The sequence below is a fragment of the Glycine soja genome, chromosome 1, assembly GCF_004193775.1.
Source record: "Glycine soja cultivar W05 chromosome 1, ASM419377v2, whole genome shotgun sequence".
In the NCBI taxonomy this organism is placed as follows: Eukaryota; Viridiplantae; Streptophyta; class Magnoliopsida; order Fabales; family Fabaceae; genus Glycine; species Glycine soja.
In genome coordinates, this window is record NC_041002.1 from 54552428 (window position 1) to 54573020 (window position 20593).

A 20593-nucleotide genomic window follows, 5' to 3' on the forward strand; every position below is an offset into this window, starting at 1 on the left:
TTTTTTATGGTGCAGTCATTGGCCTTTTATTAATTCGACTATTTTTTTGTTTTGAAGAATTTACTATTTTAATTTAATAATAACACGAAGAAAATAAAAAAAAAAACTGAAAAACTTATGTAGGTGGCTACACTACACGCTCCCGATTCCTGATTCCCTTAGTAAAGCCTCTGTGAACCGTTGGATGAGAGCATCCGAGTTTTGACGAGATACTTACTTGACTCAGCCTTAAATAACCAATCAGCCGCCGGGCATACGTGACACTATTTCCCACGGATAGCGGTTTCCTGCTTAACCCTAGAAAGTAGATACTTTCCACGTGCGAATCAGGGCCACCCACGTGTTTACCGTGGCCATCTTCGCCCGTCGGATCTTGACTATTTACGAACAAACCCACTTTTTTCAATTTTGTTTCCATCGCTGACACTTATTTTTCTCTTCCTTGGGAAAAAAACAAAATTCTCCCACTCAGCTTTTTTCCACAGCCACACCCAAACCCAACCAACGAACAACCAAACAAATCCACTCCACACACCCACCTTTTTCAGTTTTCGCACTTCTTCCTCGTAACTCTCACCTCATCGCCGGAACCCTAGTTCGATCCGCCGGAAATCGAATCCGCCGGTGAGGTTCAATTCGCTCTCTCGCTGTTTCGTTTCTCTGTTTTTTTTTTCTGCGGTGAATTTGCACTGACGGTGAGATTTTTTGTGTTGGAGAGAGTAGATGACTGTACGATTGGGGAATAGGTGAGATCAAAAGGGTTGGATTTCCTCGCCGGATGGAGGGAGGTAGCGTCTCTAGACTTACTTGTTCTGGTACTGTTCACGTCCAACTTTGGGTTCTCAATCTTTTCCTCTTCTGTGATTAGGTTAAGAATTTTGCTTCCTTTGCTTAGAAATGGTGAGTTTTGTTTGAAAAATGGTTACTTTTGCTTCCTTTGCTTAGAAATGGTGAGTTTTGTTCTACCACTTTTTTTTTTTTTTTTTGGTTTTCTTCTCTCGCTTGAGTCAGAACAACGGCACACTTCAATTGGTCCCGAATTTGAATTCGTGTTTCTCTATTGTTGAAAAAGAATTGCTTGATGTATCCATTTTTAACTCCACCATGTTTTTAACAAGGTTATTCAAGAGGTTGCTGAATGCTACTATGGTCCTATGCCTAAGAAGCTAACCTGTTTGGATAAATTTGTTGAATCAAAATAACTTGGACTCTTCAAATTATTGAGGTTTATCTTATGTGCTGTTTTCTCCCTCGTGGTATTGTAAAATCAACTTTGCATATCACTAGACAGAGCCCATAAACCCCGGGGATTGTTCTCTTCTCCCTCACCCTTCAAAGTGCATCAGTTGTTGTTGATTAGATAGATATATTACCATTGCAGAACCTAAATTATTTGTGCCATGATATTTGGTTTTTCTTTTAAAGGGCTATTCTAGGTAGTGGCTGTGAAAATTTGAATTATGGAGTAACAGTTAAATGTTTCAATATATGTTTTTTGCTCTATTGAATTAAGTTTCTATGTTTACCTGCTTTATACATGGCTTGTAATTTGTTTGCAACAAGCCAACGGATTTTTTTTTAATTTATTATTGAATTTCTATGTATTTGTGTGTCTGTTTGTATGTGTAATGACATATGCTCATACTTGGATGATGGATATGCCCATGGTGGATCTTACATGTACCTCTCTCTGCTTTTGTATTTGTCTCTATGAGTGTCTTTCTGTTTATGTGTGCATACATTTGTATCAGGTTTAAGCTCACGATTATTGCTGTTTCTCTTATTCTAATGTACTTATTTGTTTTAGGGATTCACCCATGGATTATGATGACAATGATTTTCAAAACCAGAATCTCCATTTAGCTGGTGAAGGGAGCGCCAAATTTCCTCCGGTATTAAGGCCATATGCTCTCCCCAAGTTTGATTTTGATGAAAGCCTTCAAGCGAATTTAAGATTTGATAGTTTAGTAGAAACTGAAGTTTTTCTTGGCATTGAAAGTAACGAAGATAACCAGTGGATTGACACTTTCTCCCGAGGGGGTAGTGGCATAGAGTTCAGTTCAACTGCAGCTGAGTCTTGCTCTATATCAAGGCATGGCAATGTTTGGTCTGAGGCTACTTCCTCAGAATCTGTTGAAATGCTTTTGAAATCTGTTGGACAGGAGGACTATATTCCTAGACAAACAGTTATTCAGGAATCAGATGCCTGTGATGAACTGGCCTGCTTAGCTAAGCAAATGGACACCAATCCAAAATTTGATGATAAAAATGAATTTAAACATAGTGTTTCAGATTTACATCCACCTGGTGGCACCCATACTAGTTTTTCTGGATTGAAAGAGGATGTAGGAATGGAGAAGCCTCAGGGTGGAGTCTCCCAAGGTCATGATGGGGAATTATCCATTGATGGAACTTCAAGTAACCCTGAACTAAGTGATATCTGCAGAAATATTGACTTGCCCGTGTCTGAGGGGAGCCTGACTCTTGATACCAATGACAAAAATAACAATACAAACCAAAGACAAGTTGAGACTGTTGATGATGACTCACATCATGGCAAAACTCAAGATGATTCATCTGCAGTGCAAACTAATATTGCTGAATCATGTATGAAAAATATGGGTGATGACAAGCGAGATCCTTTACAAGCACAAACTAATAATCAAGATTTGGAATCTTCTGTGATGGATAAAGAAGCTGTTGTGGACACACAGACTCTGGATCGAGGCATGGTTGGGGGTGATGCACATCATTTGGATAAACCCTTTTGTTCAATCCCCACAGAAGAACATTTGGAAGGTAGAGGTGTAGTTGAAGGTCTTGAGACTGGGATAAGTAGTTTAGAGAGTTCCTTAAGAATGGAATCTGTTGCTGTTTCGCAGAAAGTTGAAAAAAGCAGTGAAGATATGTGTTTCAGTGCTCTGTCTCAGAACATTGTAAGTGAAGATGTAATGTTGCTTAACGATGTGGTAATGGATGACCAATCTGTACCAAATACAACTGAATTGCCAAAACCTTCAATTAAAGATGATTCTATCTCTGAGGGGCAAGCGGTTGAGGTTAGTAATTTACATTGTGAGAATTTTCCCAATATGCAGCAGAATGTGGATGTCATGGAGAAGACGACATACGATGTCGGCAGTGTTACTAAGGAAGATGAGCTATTGAACACTGGTGATATTGTGATTTTGTCAGGCAAGGCATCTGTGCTTACTGCAGAGGAAAGTAACATTTCCACTATTAATGAAGGAAATAGTGAAAATATGGTAGGAAGTTTTTCAAGTAGCAGTGTGATGGCCTTTTCAACAAAATCTTCCATTTTGGGTGAGTCTACTCAAATATGTGTAAACAATGAACCTGACAGACAGAATGACCATGAAAAATGTGATCAAGATGTCTCTGTAAATGATCAGGATGAACTATTGAACATTGGTAATCACGTGGATACAGTTAATTTGTCAAGCAAGTCTGAGGCATCTATGTTTACTGCTGAGGAAAATAACATTTCCTCTATCAGTGAAGGAAATAGTGGCAAAAAGGTAGAAGGTTTTTCAAGTTGCAATGTGATGGATTTTTCAACAAAATCTTCCATTTTGGGCGAGTCTACTCAAATATGTGTAAGCAATGAATCTGATGGACAGCATGACCAGGAAAACTGCGATCAAGTTGTCTCTGTCAATGATCAGGAGAATGAAAGGGTTCCTTCTGATTCTAGCCAGAAGCATTGTGATGTTGATATGGGTGTTGTTTCATCATCTATTAGTGAAGGTAGCATGGAAATCGAGTTGACAACTTCCACAGTATCAATCGATGTCACACCTGTCAATAATTCAGGTACATTATAAGGATTTAATCTTGACACACTCAGTCTAAATAGTTGTTCACTGTTAGTGAATCATATGATACCACCTATTTTATATATTGAAAATTGTTAAAAACTTGCACTACAAATGGAAATTCTTAGGCTTGTCTAGTTTGAGTAAATGTCATTTCCTGTTTTTGCCAATGGTTACAAAAATGTCATTGTTTTCATCTTGTTTCCTATTATGGCATTTCCATCATTTCTTGTACAAATCATTGAAAACAGGAAACAAGGTGACATTCTTTATAATTATTAGTGATAATAGGAAACAAAAGTATTAATCATTTTCTCAAAACCATTCAGGCCTTTAGGTACGACAATGATGTGTCACTTTCTTGTTTACCAATGTATTAAAAGGTTCTACACTCATCTTGGGATCAAATTCCTAATAGCTCACTAACTTAAAGGTTTCCTTTTCATCTTATTTTTCAGTTTCACAAGTTGTTTCAGAAAATAATAGTTTGACATCACATGAGATTGTAGACATTCCACCTTCTAGCAAAGTTGTTTCCACTCATGAAGTTACTAGTCACAATGAATTTCAAGGGATAACTCCTGTTGGATATTCTTCTGCTGAGGAAAAGAGAGAATTTACAGCAAAAGCTGAGGAAGCAGGCACATCTACCCTTGTTGGATCTTCTGAACTGGAAACTGCTCCTTGTCCTGTCACAGGAACTGAAAAACATCATTCTTCTGATACTTCAAGGCTATTGTTACGTGACAGTGATTGCCAGCACAATGTAGGGACTAGTGCTATAAAGATTGGTGAACCTCAAGGAACAGCAAATGATAAAGTTATTCAGGAATGTGCAAAAGAGACTGGTATGCCTCAAGTTCTATGTGCATCATCTGAGAAACAGAGTGATGGTGTTACAGTTTCTTTAGTTAAGGATGGCAAGGATACTGTGCAGGAGAATCCTGACGAGTCTTCCTCAGAAAAATTAGGTAATCTTTAATCCAGTTTTTGTTGTCTACTTATAAATTTCCCTTAAATTCTGCATTTTATTGTGAGATTAATGCATCACTTCTAGAACTTGGAGAAAATATATGTAATATATTCATTGTGCCAACCATTCAAGTTTTGTCTAAAACTGAATGATTTGATTATTTTATTTTTATGAATGTATGTACTCATTGTGAATTAACTGCCTATCTCACTACCAAAAATTAACTGTCTATCTGATTATTGCCATACAACTTTTAGGAAGACTATGGTTGTAATTTGTATGTATCTGCTTCTTACACAGAGCATCTCATGATTTCTCAATTTTTTTTTATTGCTATGTAAAGTGAAAATTGTTGTTTGTGTTCAGTCCTTCCTTTAGTGCAGTTTGGGTTATCTTAGCAAATTTTCAACTAAAGAAATTATCTTGGTGTTCTCTTGTAGAGGGATGTTGTTTTTTTGTAATGAAAAATTGTTGCTTTATATGATCCAGTTTCTCAGCTATCAAGCTAATTCTGGCTAATAAACTTGTACTCATATTATGTACAATCAATTGTGTCAGCAAAGAAAAATTACAACTGAAGTTCTAAGTCTCATGCAATTTAGAATATGATAGAGAACTATAGGAGCCGGTAACAATGAACAAATTACTGGTTATATGAGCAAAGATAATGTGTTTTTCAATTCTTCCATTGGTAATTCTCTTGCTATTGAAATTTCAATTGTTTTACTCATGCCCAAGTCCATTATGAATGATGCATACTAGAAAGTTCCTTTGTACTATGATGCTACTACCTAAGAATTTATTAAGATAGCATCTGGTGGGAAAGAGTCCTCCTAAAAAGAAGAAGATTTAGTGGGCAACTAGGTAATATAAATGACGGCATTAGCATGGTGTTAGAACTATCCAATTCATTTGGATACAAGATAAAGGAAACTCCTACCTTAAGCTGAAACCCACAGAGGATAGAAAAACAAGCCTACTGTATAAATGTTCTGGACATAAATGTCTATGAACTAAAACACAAGTTATGGAGAGAAAGATATCTAAATGGGCAGAGCAGGTCATCCATAAATCCCAAACAAAATACTCAACTTCCCATAACATAAAGGGTGTTATGGAGAAAATAAAATTTACTGGTGAAAGAACCTGAGTAATTAGAGGACTCTCCCGTGGAAATTAAATCAAATGTCTATTGGTCATAGAAGTTCCCAAAGAAGTTAAATTTGCATGGGAGGAGTCCTGTACAAGTAAGAACCAAGGAATTGGAGCTGTGTGCAGGTAGGAAGGTGACGATAAAGCGGGAATATTTTTGGAAGTAGATTCCCCCATTGACCGCACATCCTTCCACAAGGAGAATCAGGAGCAGACCCTGGGCTATTAAAAAGCAAATGGGGGAAAGAAGTAGGTTGAACCTAAGAAGAAATGAGTCTTTTCGATGACCACTATTTTTAATTCATTGGTCATATATTATTTATAGTTTCCTTTTAATAAACATGCCACATTACTATCCATATCAAGGGCGGTAAATAACCATGTCATGATGGTAATTTTGTTTATATTGTCTGATGCATATTTTTTTGATTTTTTTGTGATGTATGTGAATTGCATTCTCTTTCTATCATAGGATTCCTTCAAATGTTTCCATACCTATTACAATATGAACTTTGCTGGCAAAATTTTATGTGGAAACCAAATTTCCATATCTTCTGCTTTTGTACTGGACTCTTACATTGAGTTGTGTGAGACAGGAGGTGGAAGCCTTTCCCAAACTGAAAAGGACAAAAATCAAGTTGAGGCTTCTGCTAATCAGAACACCCAAGTTTCTGAGGTGATAAATGGTGGTCCGAAAAATACATTGTCTACTGCTGAAGATCTAAAGGAGAATAATGCATCTAAAGATGAAAGAAGGTCAACTCCTGAGGTAAATTCAGTGATTGATTTGTCCAAAAAGGATGTTGCAGATGATGTTGGCAAGATGCAACCAATTCCTGTTACTGAAACCGTCAAAACATCATCAGTAAGTCTTGTTGCAGTTTGTAATCCAAGCTTAGAAATTGGTATCTGAATGTTATTATTTTTATTGCCTATATTTCCTTATTGAGTTTCTTCCTGAATGTGCAAAGTGGCTTCTTGAAAGGTTATTTATATGAAATGCATGGCTGATATATTCTGTTGATTACTTTATGAATGACAAATGATCTTATAGGCTTTTCATATTTTCCCTTCCTCTTTGTTGTTGAAGGCTATGGAGGGATCTCCTTCAACTTTTGGGCGAGGTCCCTCAAAAACCAAATCTGTTGGAGAGGTAGCAACAAATGGTGCTTCTAAAGCTACGGCTGAGCGCAAAACTAGGCGAGCATCTAATAAGAGTGCTGGAAAGGAATCTTCTAGAAGAGGAAGTCATGCAAAGGACACTAAACTGGCTAGACAGACTGATAGAGGTGATAAATCAACCAAAGTTTCCCTGAGCCCATCTCCTGGTTTTCAGATGATGCAGTCAAATGAGGTGCAGCAGTTTGGGCATATTGACTCAAATAGTACAAAGTCATTTGCTGTTGTAAATACTTCAACATATAGCATTCCAGATTTGAACACTTCTGCTTCTCCACCTGTTTTGTTTCATCAGCCTTTCACAGATCAGCAGCAAGTACAATTACGTGCACAGATCTTTGTATATGGAGCTTTGATGTGAGTTCAAATATTGTATTTTTTTTAATTGTTATGGATGCTACTCATGTGATGTTTGCATGCGCATATGAAAAATAGGAAAATCGTGGCTCATTGCATACTTTGCCTTTCTTAGACCTTATTCATACTCATTCAATCAAAATTATCCAAGGCCAAGGTCACCGTAGCCATTTAGATCTGCATGATATAAGTTATTAATATTCTAGGTTTTGGGCATGATAATTAACTCTGCCAATTCTTTTTGTTATTGATGTTGCTGCAGTCAAGGCATGGTACCAGATGAGGCTTATATGATATCAGCTTTTGGAGGATCAGGTTAATTTTTTGTTTATCATGACTCCTTTGCATGTTTTATTTTGTTATTTGCTCGTAATAAATATTGAGTTCCTAGACATTGTGTTTTTAGATGGTGGAAGGAGCCTTTGGGATAATGCTTGGCGTGCCTGCATGGAAAGGCAACATGGTCAAAAATCTCATCCTGCTAACCCAGAAACACCTCTGCAATCACGATCTGGTATCTCTTGTGACATAGCTTTTTTCTCTGGTTTTGTTTTTGACTTGTTTGGTTAACTTCTGATAATTGAGTTCTGCAGTTGCTAGAACCTCTGATTTGCCACATAAGCAAAGTGCTGCTCAAGCGAAAGGTATCTCTTCGCCACTTGGTCGAACCAGCAGCAAGGCTACTCCCCCAATTGTAAACCCCTTAATACCTCTTTCATCTCCACTTTGGAGTCTATCAACTCTAGGTCTAGGTAGTGATTCCCTGCAATCTAGTGCCATTGCAAGAGGTTCTGTCATGGATTATCCACAAGCAATTACTCCATTACACCCTTATCAAACTACTCCTGTGAGGAATTTTCTTGGACATAACACACCTTGGATGTCCCAAACCCCCCTTCGAGGACCATGGATTGGTTCTCCAACTCCTGCACCTGACAATAGCACCCATATTTCTGCATCACCTGCCTCAGATACAATTAAGCTAGGTTCAGTCAAAGGATCTCTGCCTCCTTCCTCTGTCATAAAGAATATTACTTCCAGTCTCCCTACTTCCAGTACAGGTTTGCAAAGTATCTTTGCAGGAACTGCCTCTCTGCTTGATGCAAACAATGTGACAGTATCACCTGCTCAACACTCTTCAGATCCAAAGCCCAGAAAAAGAAAAAAAGTTGTGGTCTCTGAGGATCTAGGCCAGAGGGCTTTTCAATCACTGGCTCCTGCTGTCGGTAGCCATACATCTACTCCTGTTGCAGTTGTGGTCCCTGTTGGGAATGTGCCAATAACTACTATTGAAAAGTCAGTTGTGTCTGTATCTCCTCTTGCTGATCAATCCAAAAATGATCAGAATGTTGAGAAGAGGATTATGTCAGATGAGTCTCTTTTGAAAGTTAAGGAGGCCAGGGTACATGCAGAGGAAGCTTCTGCTCTCTCTGCTGCTGCAGTGAATCATAGCCTAGAGTTATGGAATCAGTTGGATAAACATAAAAATTCTGGGTTGATGCCTGATATTGAGGCTAAATTAGCTTCTGCAGCAGTTGCCGTTGCAGCTGCTGCAGCCATTGCGAAGGCAGCAGCAGCAGCTGCCAATGTTGCCTCAAATGCTTCTCTTCAAGCAAAACTAATGGCTGATGAAGCATTGCTTTCATCTGGTTATAATAATTCCAGCCAAAGTAATCAAATTTGTCTTTCTGAGGGTACCAATAACTTAGGAAAAGCAACCCCTGCTTCCATCTTGAAAGGTGCTAATGGAACCAATAGTCCTGGTTCTATCATTGTTGCTGCCAAGGAAGCTGTTAAAAGGAGAGTGGAAGCTGCTTCAGCTGCCACCAAAAGAGCTGAAAATATGGATGCCATTGTGAAGGCTGCTGAGCTGGCAGCAGAAGCTGTATCTCAAGCAGGAAAAATTGTAACTATGGGTGATCCTTTGCCAATAAGTCAGTTGGTAGAAGCTGGCCCAGAGGGATGTTTGAAAGCAACCCGAGAGTCTTCTCAGCAAGTTGGATTATTCAAAGACATTACCAGAGATATGGTGAACATTAATGTGAGAGATATTCCTGAAACTTCTTATACACATAACAGAGACATTTTATCTGGTGGCATTTCTGCTAGTATTAAGATCAATGAAAAGAATTCAAGAGGACCAAAGGGACGCAAGGTTGTTTCTAATTTAGTCAAGCCTATTCATGTGGTTCCTGGATCTGAGCCTGAAATTCAGGCTCCTTTTACTGTTAATAATGGATCTGAAAATCTGGTGGAAAGTAGCATCATCAAGGAGGGCTTACTTGTAGAGGTTGTTGTTATTTTTATTTATTTTCTTTTTAATTTGAATTAGTTAAAGTGTTTAGATTAATGCCCATGGGTTCATTTTTCTAATATCAACATTAGTGGGGATTAGGCACTGGTTTTAAATCGACACACATTCTTTTCATTTTTGAAAAGTAATATGTTGCTCTTAAATTATATATTTCCTAGTAAACTGAAGCTATTGTATGTATCAGGTTTTCAAAGATGAGGAAGGGTTTAAAGCTGCATGGTTCTCAGCCAATATTTTGACTTTGAGGGATGATAAAGCTTATGTAGGCTACACTTCACTTGTAGCTGCTGAAGGTTGGTCGTGAGTCTTTATACTTGTACTTTGATGAGAACAGAAGTATATTATTAATTAATTGGCCAGCAAGAAAATGGCATGTCTGTATTTCCAATATTTGGCTATTCATGGAAAAGTCAATGGACTTGAGTTCATTTGAATGTACAATTAGGAGGATTCTTCTAAAAGGGTACATCAGAATGCAAATGCTGCATTAGACCAAGCTATATAACTGTTGTATTTGTTCCAAAGTGTCATATAAGTTCATAAATTAAATCATACTAGAGGATTGAAATGAATTTTGGATAAATCATAAAAAAATAGTGTTTAAAAGATGGTCCATGTCTCCCATAGCTTGTATACATCTGGATGCTAGTGAATTGCCAACCATTTTTTATTAAGATCTTATTCAATTGTGTATTCGTGTGTATTGAATATTCATTCATTATGATTAAAAATATTGTTGTCTTTTAGGTGCAGGGCCATTAAAGGAATGGGTTTCACTTGTATGTGATGGAGACAAACACCCCAGAATACGTACTGCTCGTCCTCTTAATACTTTACAATATGAAGGAACAAGAAAGAGACGTAGAGCTGCTATGGGAGATTATGCATGGTCTGTTGGGGATAGAGTTGATGCATGGATACAAGAAAGGTTTGCTTATATAGACTTCTTTTAATTAGCTATCTATTGATGGCCATTTCTTCAATACCCTTTGAAGTTATTGTGTGTATATTATAACATCTTCACCATTGATTTCTTTCATCATAGACATATGGGTGTTTGTTGGTTTGATTGGCCTCTGAAATCAGGATTATTTTGTACTTCCTCCTGTTCTTTAATTAAAATAAATTATGATTTTCCATTTTTTCTGTTGAAGTAAAAATATTATTTGTAATAGAACTGAACAAGATAAATATGCATGTTAAAGTTCTCTCACATGGTAGTTTTTGTCATCAGCTGGTGGGAAGGAGTCATCACAGCGAAGAATAAAAAAGATGAAACAACATTTACTGTTCACTTTCCTGGTAAGTAAATTATTTGATTAAACATTTTGTATTCTATGTTGTTTCTTAATACTTACCAAGGCATAAAATGCATTGGCATCTTATTCTTAGAAAAATGTATAATATTGGTTTTCTGCAGCTAGTGGAGAAACGTTGGTTGTTAGAGCTTGGCATCTCCGTCCATCCCTTATCTGGAAGGATGGGAAATGGATTGAATCTTCCAAAGTGGGGGCAAATGACAGTTCTACCCATGAGGTACTTTGTTTAGGTTCTTCTGGTTCCCCAACTTCATGTGAGTCTGCTAACTTTTACATTTTGCATGCAGGGTGATACACCAATCGAAAAACGACCTAAATTGGGTAGTCATGCGGTAGATGTAAAAGGGAAAGACAAGATGTCAAAAGGCAGTGATGCTGTGGAGTCAGCAAAACCTGATGAGATGAAATTACTTAATTTGGCTGAAAACGATAAAGTGTTTAATATTGGTAAGAGCAGCAAGAATGAAAATAAATTTGATGCACACAGAATGGTGAGGACTGGTCTTCAAAAAGAAGGATCAAAAGTAATTTTTGGTGTTCCTAAACCGGGGAAGAAAAGGAAATTTATGGAAGTAAGCAAGCATTACGTGGCACATGAAAACAGTAAGATCAGTGATAGAAATGATTCAGTTAAACTTGCAAATTTCTTGATGCCTCCAAGTTCCGGACCTAGAGGATGGAAAAATAGTTCCAAAAATGATGCCAAAGAGAAACATGGAGCTGACTCCAAGCCAAAGACAAGTAAGTATGGAAAATCAGCGTGCGTTTTGTTTTGGGTAGAGTAATCCCACCAAAAGATATTTCTTTATCAAATGCGTTTTCTCTCCAATGACCTGACAGGTCATACTGAAAGGATTAAGGATTCTTCAAATCAATTCAAGAATGCTTCCCAGAGTGAAAGTAAGGTGGAGAGAGCACCTCACTCTGCAAGTGATGGAGCAACAGGATCAATCTTGTTTTCAACGCTGGCAACTTCGGTGGATGCTCATCCCACTAAAAGAGCATCCTCATCAAGAGCAAGTAAAGGGAAACTTGCGCCTGCCCATATTAAATCAGGTAAAGGTGAGATGGAAAAGGCTTTAAATGACAATCCCATGAAATCAGCATCCGACGTGGTTGAGCCCCGGAGATCCAATCGCAGGATCCAGCCAACATCAAGAGTAAGTTTCTATAACTGAGTGGTTTTTCTTCTATGGTTCTATCTCGTTCAAGTATGAAGCCAATTTTACTCTTTAAAAATTGTATTTCATATAATGACCTTTTGTTTTGAATCTGATCTGATATGGTGGCAGCTATTAGAAGGATTGCAGAGCTCTTTGATCATCTCAAAGATTCCTTCGGTTTCACATAATCGTAATACTAAGAGTGAGTATCATCCATATCCTCCTAGAATTTTTATTTCGAGTCACGTGCTCTTTTATGGGTCGAGTTATTATTACATTTCAACTGTTTGACTGTGAGTTGCAACAGGTTAAATGGAAGGGAGCTTGCAATGATGCGGTACAGTTAAAAGACCGGCCTGTTATTTAGATGACCGACATACCTAGCATAGATGTGTATATTTATAATAGAGAACCAACCTAGGAATGGAATGGAAATTCTTGCTTCCTATGTTTTAGGCGGACTATAGTTCAGTAGACGGTCGGTCATATTGATTTTTTAGTATTTATTTAAATTTGAATGTGATTTGATCCGTAGGCTGTGCTGTATATCGATATTCTCCATGTTACCTTGGTGGTAGAGGTTTGTTTGTTCTTCAAATGATAACATAACGGGATGCTCTACATGCCAATTGCTGCATTCATTGGCTGTCGGCTAGTACCTTCTCTTCCAGTTCGCGCATATTTCATAACCTATCCAGAGTCAGCGTTATTTATGAGAAACGAATGGAAAGTTTCATTTTTTCAGTGGCTAAAGATGTAGAATGGGAAAGTTTCATTTATAGCTAATGATAAGAGTAATTTATATAATAAATTTAAATTTCAAAATCCAAATGAATGATTAAAATTAAGAATTTAATGAAAGTAAAGTATAGAATTTTACTGCTAATTATTAATTATCACGTGATCAGATTGTTGGTTTTTATAATTTAAAATTCCTAGGGTAATTATTAATTGGTTGACAAACATGTAATAAAAATAATTGTTGTTTTAAAAAGTTAGAATTGTAAGTTTTAGTTCCCAAACTATCCAAGAATTCTCACTTAATACCCTCCCTCTTTATGTATCTGGTTTGAGCTTTTATCATTTTTCATTTATCTGAATGGATGATTTCGTTTATCTGAATATATTAATTGACAAAAATGGATTTAAGCGGACAGAATGGAAGAAAATGAGTAATTCAATTTTGCACGGAGACAATGTGGCAAAAAAGATTTGAAGCAAATCTAAGCTAACAAGCATATATTTATATATATATATATATATATCTACATTTTGCAACGCACTGACGTCCTTAGGACCTTAACTGAGCCACCCACCTAAGAACTTTTCCCCTGATGATTTACAAAGATCAATCGTGTGAAAATGGACACATTACCATATTATTCAATTTTCAATTGACGTTCCGTTGGCATTAACAGAGCGAGATAACTCTTGATTCCCCCCCTCCCGATAACCTCATGGTTCAAGGTAACTTCATGTCCTGCCTCTTCTAATTCCATTCGAGGAGGAATAAGCTTTTGCAGTAAGGTTAATTGCAACGAGTTTTGGGGAACGATATACCTCTTTGCTGAGTTCTTCATCCACATATGGTCTCTTGCACACGCAAGAACTTGGAAATTCATGAAATTCACCTCGACCAGGTCTCATCTCATCTGGCTCTCCCATGAATCCTCTCTGGCATGACTTAACCTTTTTGGCAAAGGTATCCCAGTCCATTTGATGCCTTCCTGCCAATATCGTGCTAAGCTTCTTTGCATTTGGTCTAATTGTTCTTTTGTGACCCATATATCTCCTATCGTAAACAAAATGAAAGGTTAACAGGAGGCACATTAGTCAAAAATAAAAGAATAGGAAGATAATGCGTTAGTCAGTAAAAGCAAGCATAATGCGCAGTAGATCATGTGCATTACAATAAAGAGATCCTGAAGGAATTGCTATTGGCATCAAGTTTCGAGTTTTGTGTTTATAAAAAAGAGCCGAGGAAAGCACAGGCATTACAGGAAACCTCCTGAAACAAGTTATACTTTTCGCGAGAACACTTTTGCTTTAGCAAAAGATAGCTGAAAATGAAATCAACTACATGACTGCCTATTTGTAAATGAGAACATTGAAATCTCCTCAATATTGACCCTCGGGAAAAACAAATATTGACAGAAGATTAGTACGTTAATCAAGTCTACTTAAATGCCTAAATAAAAGCAAAGTAGTTGTTTTTTGTAACATACAACTATACAAGATTTGACTTCAATGTTAATTCTACCATCAACAGCATATCAGATTTGGCTTTTCAATGGGTTTTGCTATTTTCAGTTAAATTAAGCTGCCAAAGATCTAAACTGCGCTAGGAAAATGGTCCTTAGAAGAGAACATTGTCGTCTATGCAAATATATTATACAATATCAACTTTTCTTGAAACTTGCCAAAATAGTCCCTATAGTTATAGCACAGTTTGCTAATTCCAAACAACTCAAAATGCAATTGTGGTTCCTAGTACAATAACAACTGCTCTCCAACATTTTGAAGTCGCGAGAGTTAGTAGAGTAATCAACAAAAGGTGGGGAAGAAATAGGATATAGATCTTGCCTTATTTGTGGGCATTGCATCATTACCTAGACCATCTTTAACCCAACCTACATCCTATACTCTGTATCTTCCGACAGTTTTGAAGTTCATGATTCCAGATGATCCTAAATGTATAATTTATCCCTTTTCTTTCTACAAGACTGCCAGTGAATAAGTAGCATAAAATACAACATGCTTTCCTAAATCCAAGGAAAACCATAGCTTTCCCACCCATTTGGTATATAATTCAAGAGTAAATAATGCAACATAGTAGCCACATACCATAACAGATTAATCATAATTATGATTCTAGCATTTCCATTACATGTTGTGGATAATAGTTTGTTCATTGTATTTAGTTTAACTTTTAGAAATAAGTTCATTAATGTACTAAACAAACAAAAGGAGGATATTAAAGAGATTTTATATATTATTACCTTCGACCTGCAAGAATCTTGGCCATGTTACCATTGTTGTTAGTAACAAATACATCACTTTCATCACAAACAATGTAGTCAATAGCAGCAAGGCGGGAAGAGAATGGAAGGAAAGGTTTCAGCTCTTCCTCAGCTAGCATCTCCTTTGTATAGATGTTGGGAAAAAGATCTCTGAGAGGCTGCATAGTTTCTTCCCCTCCATATACTTCTCCTGACGCAACATAGAGGTATGTATCTTTTGAAAAGCCAAGTGCCTGCAGCATCAAACCCACTTCATGAGGAGTAAGAGGACATTTCCCTCGCTTCCGTTCTCCATCTGGGCTCAAATCCTGCTTTTTCATGATTCATGAGGATTGAGGGAAAACTCATTCGTTTCATATCAGCAAAAAGTTAATTAGTTTCAACTTTAAGAAATCTTATATGGCAAAAATTAATTTGTACTTAGAAAGCATATTAGGCAATGCGCCAAGAAACAATGTCGGTTTCAATACGTTCAAGAAAGTCAGAATGTTTAAGAAAGGACAAAATGTCAGAATCTTGTTAGTTGAATGAATTAGATTTGTACATTGGAAGCCAATGGATTGTAGTCTTACAGGTAATGTTGTCCACCTTTTTCTGATTTCACCAAGCTCGCGTCTCTCCTTTTCTCCCCCACCAAAATAACAACCTGAAAATGCTAGCATATCTGGTTCAAACCTGTCGTAAACCAATCACGATTTCTGTTGTTAGTGGCAATTAACATGGATCCTCCTTGCTTCCCAAGCTCTTATGTAATTTATTCTATTTCATACTTTAGAGTGAAACATTAAGTTGTTTTTATAGCTATTATTAAGTAACATGAGAGAGTTGAATTTTTTTTTTATCAGCTGAGAAAGTTGAATTTAAGGGGTTCCCTTCCATAAACCCCGAAGTAGAAGTAAACAAATACTTCCAATTACAACAACTTTCAAATTTCAGAACACTACAAAGAAGTTGTGGAAAGGGAAACATCAAACAAACCTCAAATGCACTGCTATGAAACGCCGCGCCATCTTTTGCATTCTCATAACAATTATTTGACCAAGTTCTTGTATAGGTTTTGTAAATCTCAAAGCATGAAAATTAACGCGGCAACGTAGTTTCTGTAGCTCATTGTCAAGGTTATTTGCAAGTCTGTAGTCAAATTTTGTCAATTGAACAACCTGTAAAATTTCCTACATGTTAGTTATCTCAGCCAAATTCAGAGACATTCTGTAAATTGACAAAAACCAGTAACTAATGCTTCATGATGAGAGTTATTTAATGAATCAAAACATCTAGTGAATTAAAAAAAATTAAAATATGTATCAAAAACAACTGGTCATACCTGTCGTCTCAAAAGTATAGGCAAAACTTGATCAAGATAATAATCAGGCTCTGATTTCCTCGGGACGCGCATTGTATATGGTGGTTTCTCCATTGACCGCATGAACTTATCAGGAACTCTTTTGACAATAGTAACATCTTTTGCGAGATAAGAAATGAACCAATCGACATCGAAAATATGGATGAAGTCGCTGTATTCAAACAAAAATGCCTTCATTTAAATGAACCAACAAACTTGAGTCTCATGGTGAATGAGTGAAAGGAACTGCAAATTACCTGTCATCTTTCCAATAAGAATGATGATCCAACTCAGGTACTACTAGTGTGGCATTAAGAATTCGTGCAACAACAACAGCATCTGTTATCTGGGTGCAGGAACATGATGATTGTCATTTCCACAGGAAGAAATTATTCATTATTATTTTTAAAAATAAATAAATCATCTGCCTGACTAGGAAAGAGAACCTAACCAACCCTCATATTCTCTGAAAACAACTGAATCAGAGCCAATTAATTAAGAGAAAATTGTATAAAAACTCTAATCATTTTCATGCTTTTAATTGGTAGGTGAGGCGGGCAACTAAGACGGCAGATCATACACAAAACAAAACACAAATGACCATAATGTATCCTATGATGAAACTTATGTCCCACTCACCCCAGTTCTTTGTTGGTTCAATCCTCCACTAGTACCAATAAGCAAGTAGCCATTCGACATCCACTCAGGCACAGCAGCTACATTATCCGGTTACCAAAATAAGAGAGAAGATAACACATGGAAAAGTTAGTATATATATTCCTCAGCCCAATCATTAGAAGTCCATTCATACAAAATATAAAATGAAACCCTTCAATCTGCTCACACATCCCTCAAGTCACCGCATAAAAAACACCCTATAACCGAAAATTCATCAGTTCAGCCTTCATTCACATACATAGCTCAGCAAAAAAAAAAAAAAACAAGTGAGAGTTGAAAACAAAGTGAAAACATTCATGATTCGCCCAAGGAGCTTAAATTCTGGCACAAGAAAGCAGCAAATTGCAATTCACGAAGGAAATTGCGAGTAATGTAAGGATGAAAAAGAAACTCACGAGCATAAGCGCGTCCCCTTACACTGCATCCGTAGTAATATTTAGAATACTGGGATTTCCAAACATCGATTGGCGCACGATAGCTCCCATCCTGACAAAACATTCGTTCACACGCAAAACATTTGACAACCCCTCACTCACATTGTGATTGTTGCGAAAATGAAAGGCAGAGATGAAAATAGAAATGACTGACCATTGTAGAGTAGAGAGAGCGACGGTGAGAGTACCATTCGAGATCAGAGGCCATGTGGCCCGTCAAGAGCGAAATGAGGCCCAACCCAAATAACATGAAACCGCACAACACAGACCATGAGATCGGCTTCCGCTGCAGATGAAACGGCGTCGTGGATGATCTCCAACACACGTGCTTCCTGCTACTGCATTTGTTGTTCGCTTGAGCTAACACGGCGAGGTTCGTCGTCGATAATAAGCTCAACTTCTCCACACCCATTGTTTTAACCTCACATCCTCTCCCCAACACAAAGAACTATTAACTATCAAGGGAGAACAACCCTAAATTAGTAAGCAAAAGGAGAAGAAGGGAGGGAATAATTATATCTAAAATCAATTCTCTGAACATCAAATCAAAAATACAACTGAGAGTGGAAAAGAATATAACTTTTGTTTTCCTATCTTAAAACTTTTTTTTTACAAGAATTAATATTTTTCATTTTGTTTTTGTTTTCATTCAAAGATAATCTTATTCAGCACAATGAATATGAAAACTTCTCCTTATGAAAATTTAATTAACAAGGAATTAATTCCTTCTAACCTTTTTTTAAACGTACCATAACCAACCTAATTGATATATGTTTATTTTTGTTGATTAAATAAAATATTGTACTACAGATCCCACCTTAATTAGAAATAGTGTGTATATATAAATGATACTATACAACTCCCATTTAATGTCTTCTGATACATGACTCGAATTATATGTTATTTGTTTTCAATTTTATCATGAAATTTCTTATATATGGTGGATATGAATCATGTACTGTATATGCCACCTCTCATCTTGTTATCTTCGTCTGCCTTTCATTTATGGGGAGTTATGGTTACGGCTAGGAGCCGGTGGAACGCTTAGAGATGGCTAGCTGGTATAAAGAGGATTGATTTAATCCGAGATAATTACCAAATATGAAAATTAATGAGTTTCTGCACTGCCATGTGAGTTGCAATTTCTTTCAACTTGGCAAGAAATGAGAGGTTTAGGGAAGAGAAAGAATAGTATGTAGTGTAACAACCATTTGAGCTATTTTGTGTTTTGCAATCCTGTCATTATGATGTGAAAAGGAACAAAGAATATTGTGGTACCAATAGATATCTTTTGTTTTGGTTTTTGGTGAGTTGCTACTTGCCTCAAATAAAAACGACGTGATTGAGTTTTAATTGGTATAATATAGGGATACAATACAAACAATTGCAAACGAAGGAGACAGATATTGAAACCTCATGGCGGACAAAAGCACGATACCTGCTACAAGACGATTTAAGGAGGGACTTTATTTAACGTCTCCTTTGTTTAGGATAAAGACAAACAGATTCCCTGAATATATAGGACCACTGCTCCATGCAATTCACTCTTTATATTGCTTTATTTATTTCATGTTTCTGTAGAATTGACTGTGAAAAATTAGTGTTTTAAAAATTGTGAAGCTAAAAAATCAATTTATTTTTCGAAATAATATTTTAAAGGATAGTTAAGAAAAAATAATTTTAGATATGCTTATTTCAAAATTTTAGTAGAATTGATTTTGAAAGAATTATTGCTAGAGTAAAAATCATGTTAGAGTTATTTTTACACATATAAACACATGTCCATTAGACAAATCAATTTAAAAGTGTTTTTAATATTATCTTAAGCTTTTAAGCTGCCTAATAAAGTGCCTATTCTCGTTGGAGTTGTTCTTAATATATTTAATTACACAAGATGTTACTAACAACTAATTGGTGAAAGTGATGTATCAATAACATAATTATCAAAAAAATTACACAAGATGCTTCCCCATATATATATATATATACTCGCACGTGCAACGCGAACTCTTTAACCCTGATTTCGTTATCCTTTTTTATAGCATAAATTTACAGCTTCTAACCCTGGAAATGGAACATTCCTTGATCTATATAACACGTAAAATGTGTTCGATCCTTTGCTCAAAGGGATTAAAAGATGGATAAAGAAAAGAAAACCGAAATGTGCCACTCATAGCTCACTTTAAAGTTTAAACTACGAAAGTTTAGTGGGTATTAAAGTACCATATTCTAGATTCACCACCGTTCGTTCTTCTTGCGTTTTAATACAGAAGATGGACCCAAGTACTCGATGGTGGCACCAAGGTAGTCATTGATTAGTAGCCTAAAGCTAGAGATATTATTAGAAAACCAAGAATGAGTGGAAGCTAATTTCTTTTAGCGGAAACTAATAATAATTAATGGTGTAGTTAGCCGCTTGAATGGCACACGTGGTATAATTTGAGAGAAGTGTTACCAATGCCTTTTGTAACACATTTATAAACGACAGGTTCCAAAAATTTGTTTGGCTAATGGTTTCAAAATTTAATTAAACTAAATGTGCAGATTTATTTGCGTTGTTAAATTTGGGCCAGATTCCATTCGGTGATTTAGGCAGTTGCTTCCTGCACTCCATAATTGCTTCCGGCACTTAAACTGAAGTGTAAAATTACATTTTCACAAAAGGTTAAAATGGTAGAGGAAGCAACTGCTCGGTGATTTTCCATTGCTGAGCTTAAAATGACCTTTCATGGCCCAAGTTCTAAAGTTTTTCTGAACTTATCAATCTATGTTCTTGTGTACCCAACAATTTTTGTAAATTCCCAAACTAATCCGACTAACTTCTTC

The 20593-nt window shown here is 36.6% G+C and overlaps 2 protein-coding genes across 10 annotated transcripts; one reads left to right on the forward strand and one right to left on the reverse strand.

Annotated features, from left to right (window-relative positions):
• The first annotated feature begins 425 nt into the window (after window positions 1–425).
• On the forward strand, window positions 426–12963 carry LOC114423648. 8 transcript variants are annotated; one of them, XM_028390536.1, is made up of 18 exons: window positions 426–624; window positions 724–815; window positions 1808–3834; window positions 4295–4807; window positions 6558–6826; window positions 7052–7315; window positions 7436–7497; window positions 7760–7812; window positions 7904–8011; window positions 8091–9787; window positions 9996–10104; window positions 10559–10739; window positions 11046–11113; window positions 11232–11347; window positions 11418–11871; window positions 11971–12290; window positions 12423–12495; window positions 12601–12963. In XM_028390536.1, exons 3-18 carry the CDS (start codon window positions 1818–1820, stop codon window positions 12603–12605), a joined length of 6309 nt encoding a protein of 2102 aa, XP_028246337.1. In that variant the 5' UTR covers window positions 426–624; window positions 724–815; window positions 1808–1817; the 3' UTR covers window positions 12606–12963. The 8 variants fall into 8 exon arrangements, with proteins under 8 accessions (XP_028246337.1, XP_028246328.1, XP_028246290.1 ...); XM_028390527.1 differs by adding an exon at window positions 869–900 and having other exon boundaries at window positions 724–788; window positions 7052–7497; XM_028390489.1 differs by having other exon boundaries at window positions 426–629; window positions 7052–7497.
• Window positions 12964–13492: 529 nt separating this feature from the next.
• LOC114423696 (O-fucosyltransferase 29-like) lies at window positions 13493–18942 on the reverse strand. 2 transcript variants are annotated; one of them, XM_028390548.1, is made up of 10 exons: window positions 18864–18942; window positions 17922–18222; window positions 17729–17819; window positions 17295–17371; window positions 16913–17001; window positions 16638–16827; window positions 16292–16473; window positions 15886–15988; window positions 15293–15621; window positions 13493–14085 (listed from the first exon to the last, which is right to left on the reverse strand). In XM_028390548.1, the coding sequence occupies exons 2-10, from the start codon at window positions 18177–18179 to the stop codon at window positions 13767–13769; spliced, it is 1638 nt and encodes a 545-aa protein (XP_028246349.1). In that variant the 5' UTR covers window positions 18180–18222; window positions 18864–18942; the 3' UTR covers window positions 13493–13766. The 2 variants fall into 2 exon arrangements, with proteins under 2 accessions (XP_028246349.1, XP_028246358.1); XM_028390557.1 differs by lacking the exon at window positions 18864–18942 and having other exon boundaries at window positions 15293–15546; window positions 17922–18342.
• Between the last annotated feature and the right edge of the window lie 1651 nt (window positions 18943–20593).

Bases quoted from the DNA above. Each gene is read 5' to 3' on its own strand.
- LOC114423696 (XM_028390548.1), bottom strand. From the start codon at position 18,179: ATGGGTGTGGAGAAGTTGAGCTTATTATCGACGACGAACCTCGCCGTG. The intron at 17,002-17,294 runs GTGAGTGGGACA...TCCTGCACCCAG, and splicing joins TGAACCAACAAAGAACTGGG to ATAACAGATGCTGTTGTTGT. The intron at 15,989-16,291 runs GTTTGTTTGATG...GGTTTACGACAG, and splicing joins TTCATAGCAGTGCATTTGAG to GTTTGAACCAGATATGCTAG.
- LOC114423648 (XM_028390489.1), top strand. From the start codon at position 1,818: ATGGATTATGATGACAATGATTTTCAAAACCAGAATCTCCATTTAGCT. The intron at 6,827-7,051 runs GTAAGTCTTGTT...TTGTTGTTGAAG, and splicing joins AAACCGTCAAAACATCATCA to GCTATGGAGGGATCTCCTTC. The intron at 10,105-10,558 runs GTTGGTCGTGAG...GTTGTCTTTTAG, and splicing joins TTCACTTGTAGCTGCTGAAG to GTGCAGGGCCATTAAAGGAA.